The sequence below is a fragment of the Centropristis striata genome, chromosome 5 (genome assembly GCF_030273125.1).
Source record: "Centropristis striata isolate RG_2023a ecotype Rhode Island chromosome 5, C.striata_1.0, whole genome shotgun sequence".
Classification (NCBI taxonomy): Eukaryota; Metazoa; Chordata; class Actinopteri; order Perciformes; family Serranidae; genus Centropristis; species Centropristis striata.
The window spans coordinates 5,056,890-5,072,475 of NC_081521.1; the positions used below are offsets into that span (position 1 = coordinate 5,056,890).

Sequence of the window (15,586 nt, forward strand, 5' to 3'; positions counted from 1 at the left end):
GCAGGTTGTTGATACATACTCTATGAAGTACAGTTCTCCGTTCTCAGTGTAGGCCATCTCCCAGTTTTCAGGCAGCGGTCCCTGTGGTTCCTCTGGAGAGACCTGTGGTTCAGCAAGGGTCTGCTGCCCACTTTCTGCCGTGGAGGTGGCCGCATTGTTCAGACCACAGGATGGAGCATTGTCACGTGCGGGGTACGGCCGGAGGATGCCGCCGCGGCTCTCGTCCTGGTCGTTAGGGTTGCCTGTGCACAACAAAGGAGAGGGGAAGAGACTACGCACTAAAGATCCTGGGTAACACGACAAGCACAACACAGAACAACAACAACAACAACAACAAAAAGAAAAAAAACACAGTTTATGTCTTGTGCATGCAAGAAAAGAACAGATGAAATAAGCAGACATGCTCACCCTCTTTTGCATATATTCAACTTTAACAGTACACACTCAAAAAAAGCCAACTGGGTGTCTGTTATCTTATCCTGAGTCTAACATGTAGCTTCTACTATATACATTTATGTTTTGTGGTTGAACAATTTTAAAACATGTAGTTTAAGCATAAAGTGCAACAATTTTAAATTTACTAGAATAATTTATGTTAAAACAACCCAATTTGCTTTGTGTTTTTCTTTTCTAAACTTGACACCAGTTGGGGTTATACAGGTTGACATTTATCTTTAAATTGCTGAATATAAAACTCTGTGTTTAAAAATGATTTATTTTCTGAATAATTACTATTATGTTCATTTTCATATGATAAAAATCATTAAACCACTTCAACCTAAATTTGTTTTGTTGGCTCAGCACAATTAATTCATTTACTGGACCAATTTAAAAAGTAGTTGTAACTACCCCATTAAATTAAGTAACTCTTAATAATATCATACAAGTTTAAATAGCTCAATAAAATTATGTTAGTATGATACAATTACCCTTACAAATCTAGTTGGACTGACCGCTGGTAATTAATACATCATGTTGACCCAACATATTTACATTTTGTTCACTCAACAAAATAGTTTCTCGCTAAATTAAAGCATTTCATGTAGGTGGAAATTATTTCCATAATTTTATTACATTCTGGGAACAAGTTTTGTTTTTTGAGTGCACTCCCCCTTCCCCCTGTCTTGAGTTTGGCTGCCGCCCTTTCCTAGTGTACTGAAAGGGCCCCAGGAATATGCTAATTCTGCTAGCAACAGTCTTTCCAAAACTCTTTATGACCCCCACCCTGTTTTACCTCTCCACCCATAAGCCTCTTTCTCCTACAGCTTGCTACCCCAACCCCCATCCCCACTCGCTCCTCAGTTCTGGCTTAATGTCCTCCACCACTTCCGTGGGCCTTTCAGGATTTGATCAAATGCTAATTCAACACTCTGGCAGCCTGGCAGGGGGACACAGAGAGGGCATAGATTCACAGCATCAAGAGAGAAAAAGAATCCATCTCTTGCACTTAAAAAACAGGACCGAGCTTAAGGGAGAGAGGAAAAGCTGGGAATCACTGAAGCTTTGGCATCAAAATGTTACCATTTCTCTTTTATGCATAAATTACGGAATTGATAAGATAAGATAAGATAAAACTTTATTGATCCCTTGGGATGGCTCCCTCAGGGAAATTGAGTAAAATTGATCTACATGCAGATGGCATTTTGAGAAATATCTGGCTACTTTCACCTGAGGAAGAAATATAAACACTTGAGGAACACATGCTAGAAGATGCTAATGAGCTAAAGTCAGAAGAAATGAGATCGAGACAGGAGAGGGATGGGAGGCCTGTAGCATGAGAGAAAATGAGTGAAGCTTGTAATCTACTTCTTCCCCCACTACGCCCCTCCTCACAGGCAGATGGCAGTGTTTGGAGGCTCACAGAAAAACGAATCAGCATCACAAAGACATGATGTAACCACCAGACATTCAGCACCGTACAACAGAGGAGAGGATCATGAACATACACACATTATCTCTCTCCTTCTGTATTCCTAATCTCAGACACACACACACATGCGCACAGAGACATTCTCAAACAAGAATCCACTCAACGCAGCACAGATGGAGAACACTACGGAGAGAGAGAGAGAGAGCTGCAGGAAGTTGAAGAGGCCGGAGAGGTGCAGCGACGCCCTCACCTGTAAAACTGTTGTTCATTTCCGTGGCCTGGTCGTCATCGTCGTCGTCAGCAGGCACTACTCGGGCGTTTTGCATATCATTGTAGGACTTTGTGCGCTTTGGGGTGGACTGCTGGGAGCCTGCATCACTGAGAATCACTGTCCCACTGACGGGCTGCCTTGGCGGCTTGGGGGTCCCATAATAGTTACCTAGGCAACAAGAAGGACATTAGCATGCTTGAGAAGGAGAAGCGGAGACAGAGAGAGAGGAAGCCGGGGATAAAAATCAGGCAGAGCGAAGGACAGAGAGGAAGCAAGGAGAGGATCTATGAAAGCTCCTAATCTCACGCTGAGAGGAAAAGACAGAAAGCTGGATCACAATGTGACCACCAATCGTGGAAATAAGCAGCTGGTGGGAATCAGAACACTTCTAGTTTGTGTTCGAGGCTGCAGAGCTGTATTGTCTGGACTGTGAAAGCATACTGAGCAACAACAATGGACAAGCTCACAACAGCCAGCTTGTTTTAGCAACTTTTTTCTGACTGAAACTGTTTTTGTCAGTGTTGCAAACAAAGAATTCATCAAGTTCTTTTCTGGTACAAAACATGTATCCAGCTCTTTGGAAATATGAGACAAAGGAGGCACAATAGTGACTGAGTGGTTTAATGCATCTATGTATGGGCAACATTTAAGCAACACTTCTAATTTTTTTTTTTTTTTAAATATGCATACTGATGAGAAGATTTAAATTACTTTGTTGGTTTAATATGAAGCTGGAGCCATTAACTGTTATTACATATAGACACATTTGTACATATTTCTATTAACTTCAAGTTTATTACTATGTTTCAATTAGTATACCACATTTTTTAAATCCTTATTTTATTACATACTTACTTATTTCATTTTTTTTATAAGCAGCAACTGGAGCAAAAGAAATTCCTCCAGGGGATCTATAAAGTATTTCTGATTCTGAACAAGTTAGCATAGCTTTGCATGGTAATTCAATAAAAAAATAGTTAATATGAGATAACCACGTTATTTTTACATTTTTCTGTCTGAATTCAGTACTTGATTAAAAGTATTTTCTCATGTAATTAAGAACTTTTGTGCAAAGTAAACACAACTGTTACAAGTGGAATTATAGAGCAAAAATAATAAATATGAAAATATGAAAATAATTTCCAGCTATACGCTGACTAATACAGAGTAATCAGATTAAGACAATGGTTTTATTTAAGCTTGTGACTTTAAAGTTGCCAGTTGTAGTCCCGATTGTCAATCCCATTGAAAGAAGTGGTAATGTAAATGAAAAATTATTTTGATTTTCTGAAGAATTTCAGTGAGTGTTTGCTTATTATTGATTCAGACAAGGTAATTGTATCACAACGTCTTAAAATATGATTTCATCACATAAAATTATTGCCCAACTCAGTTAAATTTAACAATTTTAATCTGCAGCACCGTTGTAAGCACTGCTCTGTAGTATTGGTTGTTACACATACAAATACTGTCATATACATACTGTATACCCCGGTGAAAATACAGAAAGGTAAAGGAAAAAATATAAGATCCAAGCCAAGATACAGGATTTACATTAAAAAAAAACAATTAAAAATCTACTAAAAATACTGAACAAAACTGAGAGAAATGATATAAATATATGATCTACAAATCAAAATATGTGTCTATATGATCATATATTTGCATATAAAACTCCAGCATTAGTTATGAATCAATAATCCAATCTTCCTGTGGTTATCTGGAAGGCCAAAGACTCCTGTGGACAGGTATTTGACATTGTCTGCGTGAAAGGGAGAAACGTGCCAACACACAGCAGAACCGGTGCCAAGGAGATTAATGTCGCACAATCACACACACACACACACACACACACACACACAAATTAGACATAGCCTCACACAACACACAGGCTCCCGAACAAACACACATCCACTCACACGCACATGTTTACACACACAGGTTTGTGTCGGTACGAGACTTATCGCTGCACAACACTGTCCTAATCAGAGTGAGAGGGCCAGATGTGGAGTGACCTGCTGTCTCCTGGATGCATCTCTCCCCATCATGCACAGTCTAATCAGAATCAACTGAGTGCACAGTCTTACAGTCCGCCTGCATGTAGGAAAAAATAAATGCTGCTACGCTCATTGTATCCGTGGAGAATCGGGACACCTGCGCTATCACGAGTGTCACTTGTAATCATCATCATCATCCTCACCTTCATATGTTCCTATTTCCAGTAGTGTGCCGCTATCCTCAAGTTCTAGGAAGTCCTCCACAGACAGGAAGTTGTAATCCACCCCTGGGACCTCTCCGTCTCGAGGGGGACGGGTCGTACCTGAAGAGAGGAAGAAGCAAAGTTTAGGTTGCTGCCGATCATTAAATCTAAGCCAAGGATGGGCAACTGGAGGCCCGGGGACCGCATATGGCCCGCGCCCTTAACTTGAAGTGGCCCTCAGTACAACTACATGCATTTGAGCATGAAATCTTAAAAGTTCAGTGTAAAAATGCACAAAATTACTTCTTGCAATTAATGTTGGTCTGCTGTTCTTGCACTGAAAAAAAAGAAATCACAGTAAGTGGTTATTTTTTATTTGCTTCAAACCTTTTGTATTCCTATTTATACTGGTATTCATGCATTTGAGCATGAAATATGTTAAGTTACTGCACTGTAAACATATTTAAAATTGCAGTTTCATCATATCTGTCCTATATGTGGCTCTCTGGCAGTGTCGATGAAAAATTGTGGCCCCCTCCAGCATTTAAGTTGCCCATCCCTGATCTAAGCCATGGTAAATGGGGTGCACTTATATAGTGCTTTTATCCAAAGCGCTTTACACTACACACTACGCTCATTCACCCATTCATACACACATTCATACTGGTGGCAGAGGCTACCAGGGCACACTGGTGCCACCTGCCACCATTGGGAATTCAATCCCACACCGATGAACGGAGCATTGGGAGCAATTTGGGGTTCAGTGTCTTGCTTAAGGGTACTTCGACATGGTTGGGGATCGAACCACCAACTCTCCGATCACTGGACGAATGCTCTACCAACACTGTAAAAAATTTTTGTAGAAATAACAGTAAAACACTGTCAATACATCAGAAATAGGGCGTAAAATTAAAAATTCTACATCACCATATTAGACTCTTTTAATTACCGTAAATCAAAGAATAGCACAAAACTTTTACTTTTTTCTGACATAAACTGGAAGAAACACACAGTTTTGCTGTAAAAATATTATAATATTTTCATGCAAAATTTATGGAGAAATACCATGATGTGTGAATTAATGACAAAATAACCCTAAAAATAACGGGAATATTCAGTCTAAATTACAGTTTTTGCTGATTTAAATTTAGAATAGAAAATCCATTCACTGTAATTTTTACGGTGAAGTTCTGGCAACCACAGCTGCCGGTATTTTACCGTAAATTAAACAGATTTTTTTTTTTACAGTGAACTGAGCCAGTCACAACAACACGCTTTTATATTTCAATTAGTGTAGAAATGCACTCCCAACATTCACGAGGCCACGAGGAAGCCGTAAATCAGAGAGTTCTGAGATCAAGAGGGTGTGATTGTAATTCAGCGCAGTGATTGGAAGAGCGGTGAGTGGCTGTTAATATTATGTCAGGAAATTAAATCGAGGTGCTGCATCTCTCTGCCTCACAGGGAAAACTGCTGGCAGCTAAGTCAGAAGATAAAATAAAGGTCACCTTAAGGAATAGGCCTGATTCTGTTATCAGTCCATCAGTTTCTTCATGGTGAGTGTGGGATTGTCAAATGCACTAACATAATAGTATTATAGTCGCTTTACGTAAGCTGTTATTGATTTGTAAAGCTGCATTGTCTCTGTTACGACTGCAATGCTGAACTACACTTACTGCATTCTTAGGTGCTGTTGGGTTTAACTGTAGTACAATAAAAGCTCTTCAGTCTGAGGGCGGATTCCTTTGTGGCACCAGAGAAAACATAAAGCAGTGGAACTCAGAATATTTAACATAATTCTGTAAGAATGTCACATTAAAGGTCGGATTAAACTCAGTCAGCGTTTATGGTTCAATTTCAGTTAAAAAGGTAAACAGATATTAACCCATAAGAACCCAGACCCAGTTATCCTTAAAGGATGTGTTCTATAAGTGGACCACATGAACACATTTCTGATGCTTTTAAAAAAAAATACCACCCCTAAAGATCTGTGATGTCACATATATGTTACATTGAGCGTTTATGGTATTTATGTTTATGATATTTCTTATTTTAAAATAGCAAAAAAATAGACACATTTTCTTGACAGAGACACAAATTTGCCTTTTTCTTTTGCATCTCCGAAACATATAGGCCTATCAAATGTGACTTTAATTTGTTCAAGAAATATGGTCAGAACAAGTTAAATGCAATACAGGACACCCTATTAACGTATTAGAATTGTTAAATGGGTTTAAACTTAGCATAGTAACAAATATAAGCTTTTTAAAATTAGCTACTTTTTCATATTTCTGTTTCCAGTCACACACACATTTTGGTCACTTCTTGTCAAAGTCACATGACCACCACCAGGGTGTTGAGTATGTGTCACTTAGGGATTTAATGAGTTAAGGTGAAGCATAAAGCTGAATATGGGAGATTATAGAAGATTTAAAGTGTTTGTTACACTGGTGTCACCAAGGGTTCTTATGGGTTAAATCAAGGTTCATACACTTTTTGAGTGGTCAATTTCAAGCACTTTTCAAGGTCCTTTTTCAAGCTTTTCCAGGACCTTACAAGGGTTGTAAATTGCATGTTTTAGATAAGTACTTACATGCTAAAAGGGGTAATTTCACTCATACCGACCGATGGTTTTACACTTTTAACAACCAAAAGTACAGTTTGCTAATCTCAATATTCCATTTATTATTTTTTTCATTGAACATGTGATTATCCACAGTCCTATTGCAAGAGAAATGCAGTAACAATTTCAAGCATTTTCAAGCACTTTATCCAAAATCCAAGCACTTTTCAAACCTTGAAAATACAACATTAAAATTTAAGCATTTTCAAGGATTTCAAGCACCCGTATGAACCTGCTGTTAAATGTCCCTTGTTTGGCCTCACTGCCCCGAGACTGATCCCTTATTGGAGTTAATGATTAGTGGTCTGCAGTGTTTTCACTTTGTAGTGGGATCACTTTGTTGGAGGAAGCTGACACCAGACAATGGAGACAGCAGCTATTGTGCTTCTGTCTTTACAAAAAGGAGATGAGATGACAGGACAGATGGTTGACGGAAGTTGTGACCCATCTGTGGTCAGGACAGGAGGGTATACATGTATATATTAAGTGAGATAGACCCCACGTCCACAGTTATGCTAAAGCAGCCCCTCACTGCAAAAAGCCAGCTCTCAAAAACAAGGGAAAAAGTATAAAAAAAGAGGTGTTTTTGCTTAAAAAATAGCAAAATTATCTGCCAATGGAACAAGAAAATTTGGCTTGACACGACTTTTTAAAACAAGTAAAAATAACTAATCTCGGTGAACCCACAAATACCTTAGAATTAGTGTATTCTAACTAATATCAAGGGCATTTTTTTGATTCTAATGAAATAAACGTGACCTATTTTCTCAATATGTTGAAAAATATTCTTGAATTAATAATAAGTAAATGCTCGAGACATCATCTTGACATAATGATATGCATATGCATTATATTTCTGGAAACCAGCAAAGTCAGACTAAAAACCAGTGAACTTTTCTTGAAACAGCTACAAAGAGTTTTACCTGTATGTAGAATATTTTTCTTAAAAAAATTTTAATTAAGCAACAGCCGTGGAATCTTTATATCAAACAAGTGGAACAGTCTAAAATAAAAACTGCTTTCTAAGAAGAACTATCTTATCAGACAAAAATAAGCATATATTCCCTTGATCTAAGATATTTAATCTTACTTAGATTTCAGTTTTTGCAGTGCTCTGTGGCTGAACTTATGCACAGCTGTGCTTTGAGCTAAATGCTAACACATCTTAGCACACAAACTACAGTTGAAGATGATGGTGTGTCATTAGTTTTACAGGTACTTGGTCATTAGTTGAAGCATTGGACACATTAGATTTTTGACATGATGAAAGAAAAGTCAGAGAAACAGGATGTGATTACAATCACTCCTGAGAGCATTAGCGTTAATATTTGTACCAAATTTTATGGCAATCCATTCAATAGTTGTCAAGACATTTCTGTCAAGTTTCCAGTTTTTCCACTGAGAGGATGACGGCCTCATTTTCAAGCTCCCCAATGGTTTAGTGAAACTTTAATTTTAACAAATTGTTTAATAATGGAGAAAGGGCTTAGTACAAGAAGAATGACAACCAAACATGATAGGAAACAATCCCTTACATCGCAAATATGCTTGAAGCTAGCCTGCAAAGTCTTCTCAGAGAACTTCAGCAGTTCAGGAGACAACAGGGTACAACTCTCCGACATCGAACAAGAACTAAAAAAAGCCCAAACAACAGACTGGCCAAGGCAGAGGGGGTGGAGTCTGTGCTGCATCAACGCTAATCAAATGACTGAAGCAGTGCAAAACTGATCTGGAAACACATAGATCAGGGGGGTCAAGGAGGGACATTTAAGGATTTAAACCAGGGGTGTCAAACTCAAATACACAATGGGCCAAAATTTAAAACTTGAATAAAATCGCGGGCCAACATTGAACAAATAAACCTTTTAATATATACCAAACATGTTTTGCTTTAACATTAAATATGGAACCAGCAACGCTTATAAACATACAATATATAACTAAATAGTGCAGACATGCAAAATCAAATTTCAAATAAAAAACACATCAATGTCATTAATTTATTAAATAAAAATTAAGTAAAAATCGTATGCCTCTTTTCTATTTGCATCCTTCTGATTTAAATATCAAAATAAACTTTTTCCACAGGTTGCTATGACGACTGTCACAGAGGAGCGTTTCTGGGTCCTGTCCTGATTGACGCGCCAAAACAGCAGGGCATTGTGGGATTTGTAGTATTAGCGGTAAATGCGCCGTATAATACCGGCGGGTCAGCTTTTATAGTACAATAATAATATAATAATATTAAAAATAAAAAAATAAAATTACACTGTGGGCCAAATTTGGCGGGCCAGAGTTTGACACCCCTGATTTAAATGGTAAATGGGGTGCACTTATATAGCGCTTTTTTCCAAAGCGCTTTACACTACGCTCATTCACCCATTCACACATTCACACATTCATACCAGTGTTAGAGGCTACCAGGGCACATGGTGCCACCTGCCACCATTGGGAATTCATTCACACACACCGATGAACGCAGCATCAGGAGCAATTTGGGGTTCAGTGTCTTGCTCAAGGATACTTCAACATGTAGGCTGCCATGGTCGGGGATCGAACCACCAACCTTCCGATCAGATGACGACCCGCTCTACCAACTGAGCCACAGCCGCTCAGAACACTTGAAAATTTGGTAGATTTTCTGGAGAATTTATTGAAAGTCGTGCTCAACCTCCCCAGTGAAAAGGAGTTTAAAAAAATAAATAAAACAGGCACACCAAGCCCCCCCACCGAAGTCCAGCTGCTTGCATGCAAAACCAAGATCTTAAGTGGTCAAAAATCCAAATCTATCAAATAGTTGGTGAGATATTTCACTCAAAACCAAAAAAAGAACTGAGTTTATTGCTCTTTAACCACTTCAACACTATCACTTTTGTTTTCTCAAAGCTCATGTTTGAAACAGGACTCTTTGTTGTCCAAGTGTTTACCTGAGCCTCTCCAGCATGCAGGCTCACACCCTGCATCCCTCAGGGTGAATCCAGCCCACAAACACCTGATAATAAGCCTTTACCGCTCACTGTCGGTCTTACACCTGCAGCTGCACTGAAAACACACACCCCGACTCACTTTATCGCTTTTCTTCCTGCCATTTTGAGAACGATTCTCAGGATGAACTGATAAAGGAGGAGGCAATTTAGTCGGCAAGACGTAGCGCTCGGAATGAGAGAGACAAAACAAAAAGTGGAGAACACGATACATCATCTAACTGACCGTTAACAGCAGCACACAAGCAAAGTGCTGCTTTGTATTCGCCTCAGTGGATCAGGATGAGATGAAAGTGAAGTTGTCTGGGAGTTTGAGTCATAAGACGAGGTGGTCCCGCGGTGGGAGATGTTTCTGAGGCTCAGTGTGCTCTAATGACGCTGTCTGCTGAGCTGGGAATGGAGCTGTTATTCCAGGCTATTCCCCACAGTGGAGGGCTCTGATAGGATGACTAAATCTGGTGTGCCTACATTACAGAACATTGAAGGCTGAGCATTGCCTCTTTCAACTTCTGTCAAGTGTTACGTAATTATGCGTTTGGCACGAAACAATAATTTCTCTAAAAGTTTTTTTTAAAATGCTTTAACCCTCGTGATGAGTTGTATCAGAGAAAGACTCTGCAGCTATTTGACAGTTCAACTTCCTCACGGTTATGCAACTTGATCTCCTGTTTGTACTCTGCTTCTCTGTGAAATATCGCACAATTTAAATGCAATATTTTCAGTACGCTGGGACATCACGCTTGTTGCGTGGGAGCAATCAATCATCTGTCGCCACACTGCGGTGTAATTTATGATGTCAGAGCGGCGGATGCCCCAGGATACACCTGGCAGCCTTCAAGGTTTGGATGCTTCCTCATAAACACTTAGTTGTGAAGAAGGTGCAGGAGATGTCCTTCATAAAAATTATTTATAAATATTACCCTGCCAATCACTATATGCAGAAACTTAAAAAAGATGAACTGCTCGTTCTTTGATAAATATTCAGAAACACCTTTTATTTACACCTATTTCGGCGTTTTTCCCAAACCTAAAAAAAACCATTTGCAGATTTGTCATTGATTTTATCTTTAAGGGCTTTACTTTATTATGGGGAAAAAGTGTTTTTTTGTTTACTTCAAAGACAAAAAAAAAAAAAAAAAGACAAATGTTATTTTTTTAAATAATTTTGTTAATAATTTTGGGAATATTTCATATTCATTAATGTTAATTTAGCAATATAAAACCTGATATTGTCAAGCAATTTGACTTTCAAGAAGGCTGATAAGACACAAATGTGTGTTTTTCAATATTTTTGTGTAGTGTCAAATACCCCCCGGCTCTTTTGTTATTGTTCCATTTGTATGCATTCTCTACAATTCTAATGTCATTTATCAGACGCTTTTATCCAATAGCGACGTACAAATGAGAGTTAATACAACACCAGCAAGGATGAAGTCAAGAAACATAGCAAGAGTAAGTCCTGTTTGCGGAGGTAGATAAGATCGCTAGATAACATCGGTTTGACGTAAAAGAATCGGCCGATCGCCAAAATTATCATTAAAGTAAACAATGTTAAACAAAAAATTATTCTGTGGACTCCTAATCCCAAACATGACAACCAACTCTTATTTTGAAGATGAAAAAACTAAAGAAAAAAAAATAAAAAGAGATTCATGCTTCCTGCTTCTTTCACCAGTTTAAAGCTGGACTAAAACCACTAACAGCAGTCCATTATGCATAAACGAGCACAATTATTAACAAGTAGAGTCTACTAGCAAATATGGCCTGAAGGTTAAAATCAAATAAAGTAATCATTGATCAAAACAGTGTTCACAGCACCCTGATGCACCCACAGATATTAAATGGTTGTTATAATGGCATAAAGGATACATATTATATTATTTTATCAAATTATTACTATTATTATTACATACTATATACTGTACTATTATTAGATACCGTCTAGTCACGATAACATTATTACCATCATATCATCAGTATAATTACATCATCTTGCCACTGTACCTTACCTACCAACTGATCTTCTTTTTAACTTTTTAAGTGTTCTTGTTCTATTCTGTGTTTTTTCTATTGTTGGTTATATTTATTCTACCTTAGTATTTTATTCTATTGTATTTTATTGTACTTAAATACCGGACTACTGTGATAACTGAATTTCCCTTCGAGGATGAATAAAGTAATCCATCCATCCATCTATCTATCCATCCATCCATCTATCCATCTATCCATCTATCCATCAATCCATCCATCCATCCATCTTGACAGCTCATTTGATTATGAGCATTACTGCTGCTAAAGAAACAATGACATCTATTTTTAATAGAATCATAAATTCTGGAGACTCTGTTAAGTTTGGGAGCTAATTCCTGTTGGACAGCCAGCAGCTTGTCTCCAGTGTGACTGAATGCTCTCAGTGTGGAGCAGCAGTGAGGTCAGACTCGTCTCTTACCATCACTGTGGACAGTCTCTATTCTGTCTGGCCACAGAAACAATGACTGGGCCGTACTCGGCTCTGACCCCAGCTCTGATGAACTCACTTCCACTGACAGTCATCAATGGGCTCCATTCTTCCACTGTGAGAAACCAGCTACCACATGCATGAATGGAAAAATGAAACACAACAAGCATATTTGGAAATGCCTTCAGATTTGAAATACCACCAAACCAAGCAGAGAGTAATCTTTATTCAGGGAGAAGTTGGAAGCTTATTCTTGCAGACAGCATACAAAATGCATGAGTGTTCATGTTTTATTCCAACTTTGTTGTACTGGGAAGGAACACCAGAATAAAGCTTTGATAAAGGCTAGTTAGTATAGGCCTGTACTATTTGAAAAAACAAAACAAAATATCTGATTGTGATTATTTTGATTGATATTGCAATTTAGATATGATTATCTAATTGGAGGGTATGGTCATTTTTGCACCATTACTCCTCATTTTCTATGAAAAATATACTAAAATAATCATGGTGTCATTTTTTGCCAAATAAAGAGTTTGTCCTTTTATAGAATATGATTTGTTGGCTGGGTCATGTCTGCAGCACCACAATACTAAAATAAAAAATGCTGCGCCTCGTGCAATTTGGATATTGCAATCGTCCATATAGCGATTTTGCAGCCTTATAAGTATGAAGGCACAGTTGCACCTGAAAAACACATGCAATTTAATACAATAACACAAACTAGCACTTAAAATAAAAAGCTGAAGCCGCATCTCCACCACTTCTAAAAAAAAGGAAAAAAAAGAAGAAAAGCTCAATTTATTACAGGACTATTGCATTGGATTACATTATTTTGTTTTTGTTCTTTAGTTTTCCCAGTACAGACACATCCAAAGGGGGAAAAAAAACATTAAATGCTCTACAAAGCCAACACCATCCATTTCTAAAAAATAATTAGAACAATTTATCACAACTGAAATATTTTTTTGTCTGATATTTCTTTGAACTGTGGTGAAATTAAGATCGCCATGTTCTGCTTTCTCCTTTTATTCTTTTTCTTTCAGAAAATCCAATGTGACAGGCCAGAGCCTCCTTCTGCAGGCATCAAATATGCTGTTGAAAAAGCCAATTCTGCACACTGCATTTCAACTTTAATGGTGTCAGTCGGTAGGATTATTCACTAAAGGAAAGTAGACAAGTCCCTCATTGGATTTACTGATTGAATTTTAATTCGGCACGGACATTTAACTGTTCTTAACTGAAAAAGTGCAGGCTGCACACGGACTTTCAGAAAACATTGCATGCTAACCATGGTATTTAGCACCATGAGCAATTTTCAGTGACTTTAACAAATAGGGCTGCACAATTTGGGAAAAGATGTATAATTGTGAATATGTTAACTGATATTGCAATTGGGAAAATGATAGTCTTTGCATGATTATTGTTATTTTTACTGAAAAATATATTAAAATTATCTTTGTGCAACACAATTTCTAGGGCAGGACTTCTTTGCAGCACACTACTCAATTCAGATTGGTATTTTAAAACATATTTTGACTTTGATAAAATTCAAATAAATTGTGAAGCCCTAGTAAGAAACAATGCAAGCGTGTGTGTGTGTGTGTGTGTGTGTGTGTGAGTGTGTGTACAGTAGTTACAGTGGCTGTACAAGGTATTGATTCTGCATATTTTCCTCAATATTTCAATGTATTTGTGCATTTTGTGGTAAGAGACAGAAAAGAGGTCCATGTAAGCAACTTGCATGTACCAGGATAGTGTGTGTCATGCATAAATAACACACAGAGAGGTGGCATTATATAACAGTGACAGGCTCAAACCGCTTTTTATGACAGCTTGTAACAGACAGAGAGTCTTCACAGGAGCCCAAACATACTAATCTTGCCCAGGCTGATGCTGTGTGTTCACTGCTGCTTTAAGTATTTGTCTTAAATCCACCAAATGTCAAAATGTTTTACAGCCTCAAAGAATATTTGTTGTACTCAACTCGACTCTGTTAAGCAGCCACGTCATTCATCGACAGTTATACTTGTTGACTATACATTTAGTGTCCGTTACATCTAAAGAAAAGGTTCAACATTTTAAGAAATAAGTATATTTGCTTTCTTGCACAGAGTTCGATAAGATGATTTATTCCACTCTCTCATCCAGGACAAAATCTGCCTTCTTTGACCTCTAAAGCTCACTAATCGATGTTATAACTCATATGTTTTATCTGCAAAGGAAACTAAAATGTGAAAACAACAATTGTGTGTTTCTGGAAAGGACTGTGTCTCTGCCATGCATACAGTAACTCCATGTAAAGCTACTACTTTGGACAGAGTCAAGCTAGCCATTTTCTAGTTTCTAGTCTTACTAAACCAAGCATATGGTCTCCAGCTTCTTATTTAGGGCTGGGGGATATGACAATATATATATCATGGGTCTCAAACTCGCGGCCCTCATGATGATATTTTGTGGCCCCCACCTTGATATGAAAGTTTAATGAGAGTTTTATATGAATGCCACTTTACCGTGTTGTGTGTGGAAGGTCCTTTAATTACTTTTTTTTGGTAATTTTGTGTTTTTTCTGTGTCTTTTTTTGGTAATTCTGTGTATTTTCTTGGTCATTTTGTGTCTTTTTATTAGTAATTTAGTGTTTTTTTTCAGTCATTTTGTCTTTTTCTGGTCATTTTGTGTCTTTTTTAAGTAATTTCGTGTCTTTGTTTGGTCATTTTGATACTGCCTCCAGCGGCTCCCAGGTAATTTGAGTTTGAGACCCCTGATACATATACTGTCAAAATGATACAAAAAAATATATCATGATTGTTTATTTGTTTCTATAGCAATGTCTAAAACCAATTTCAGGTTATTTATTTATCAAATTTGCAGACAACATGCCATATCTTGATATATATATATCGTTATTGAGATATGAAATGACCTCTTGGGATAAAAGATTTCTACCATGTTGCCCAGCACTATTAAACATAGAGATATGTTCTATATCTCTAAACAAGAAAGCAAAGAATATTTCTCTCAACCTTTCGTTTAACATGGATGGATTTAAATTTTAAAAAATGAGACAAAAAACGGTTAGTGTTGACAATTAAGGCTACTCAAATGTGTCAAATGTCTCTCTGGTTAAAGCATCAAACATTTGTTACATCCTGCTGAACTATTTCTTATGCTGGAATCTTA

General features: G+C 37.6%; 1 protein-coding gene across 12 annotated transcripts in view; it reads right to left on the reverse strand.

Annotated features, from left to right (window-relative positions):
* The window catches only part of LOC131971315 (membrane-associated guanylate kinase, WW and PDZ domain-containing protein 1-like), a 134,053-nt gene that overhangs the window by 44,685 nt on the left and 73,782 nt on the right, over nucleotides 1-15,586 (reverse strand). For 9 of the 12 annotated variants that reach the window (XM_059332703.1, XM_059332711.1, XM_059332700.1 and 6 more), the window contains 3 exons: nucleotides 4,342-4,461; nucleotides 2,121-2,309; nucleotides 20-287 (listed from right to left, as the gene is read on the reverse strand). In XM_059332703.1, coding sequence (XP_059188686.1) covers nucleotides 20-287; nucleotides 2,121-2,309; nucleotides 4,342-4,461 — 577 coding nt within the window. The remainder of the gene's footprint in view (nucleotides 1-19; nucleotides 288-2,120; nucleotides 2,310-4,341; nucleotides 4,462-15,586) is intronic. The other 3 variants (XM_059332704.1, XM_059332707.1, XM_059332708.1) reach the window with 1 other exon arrangement.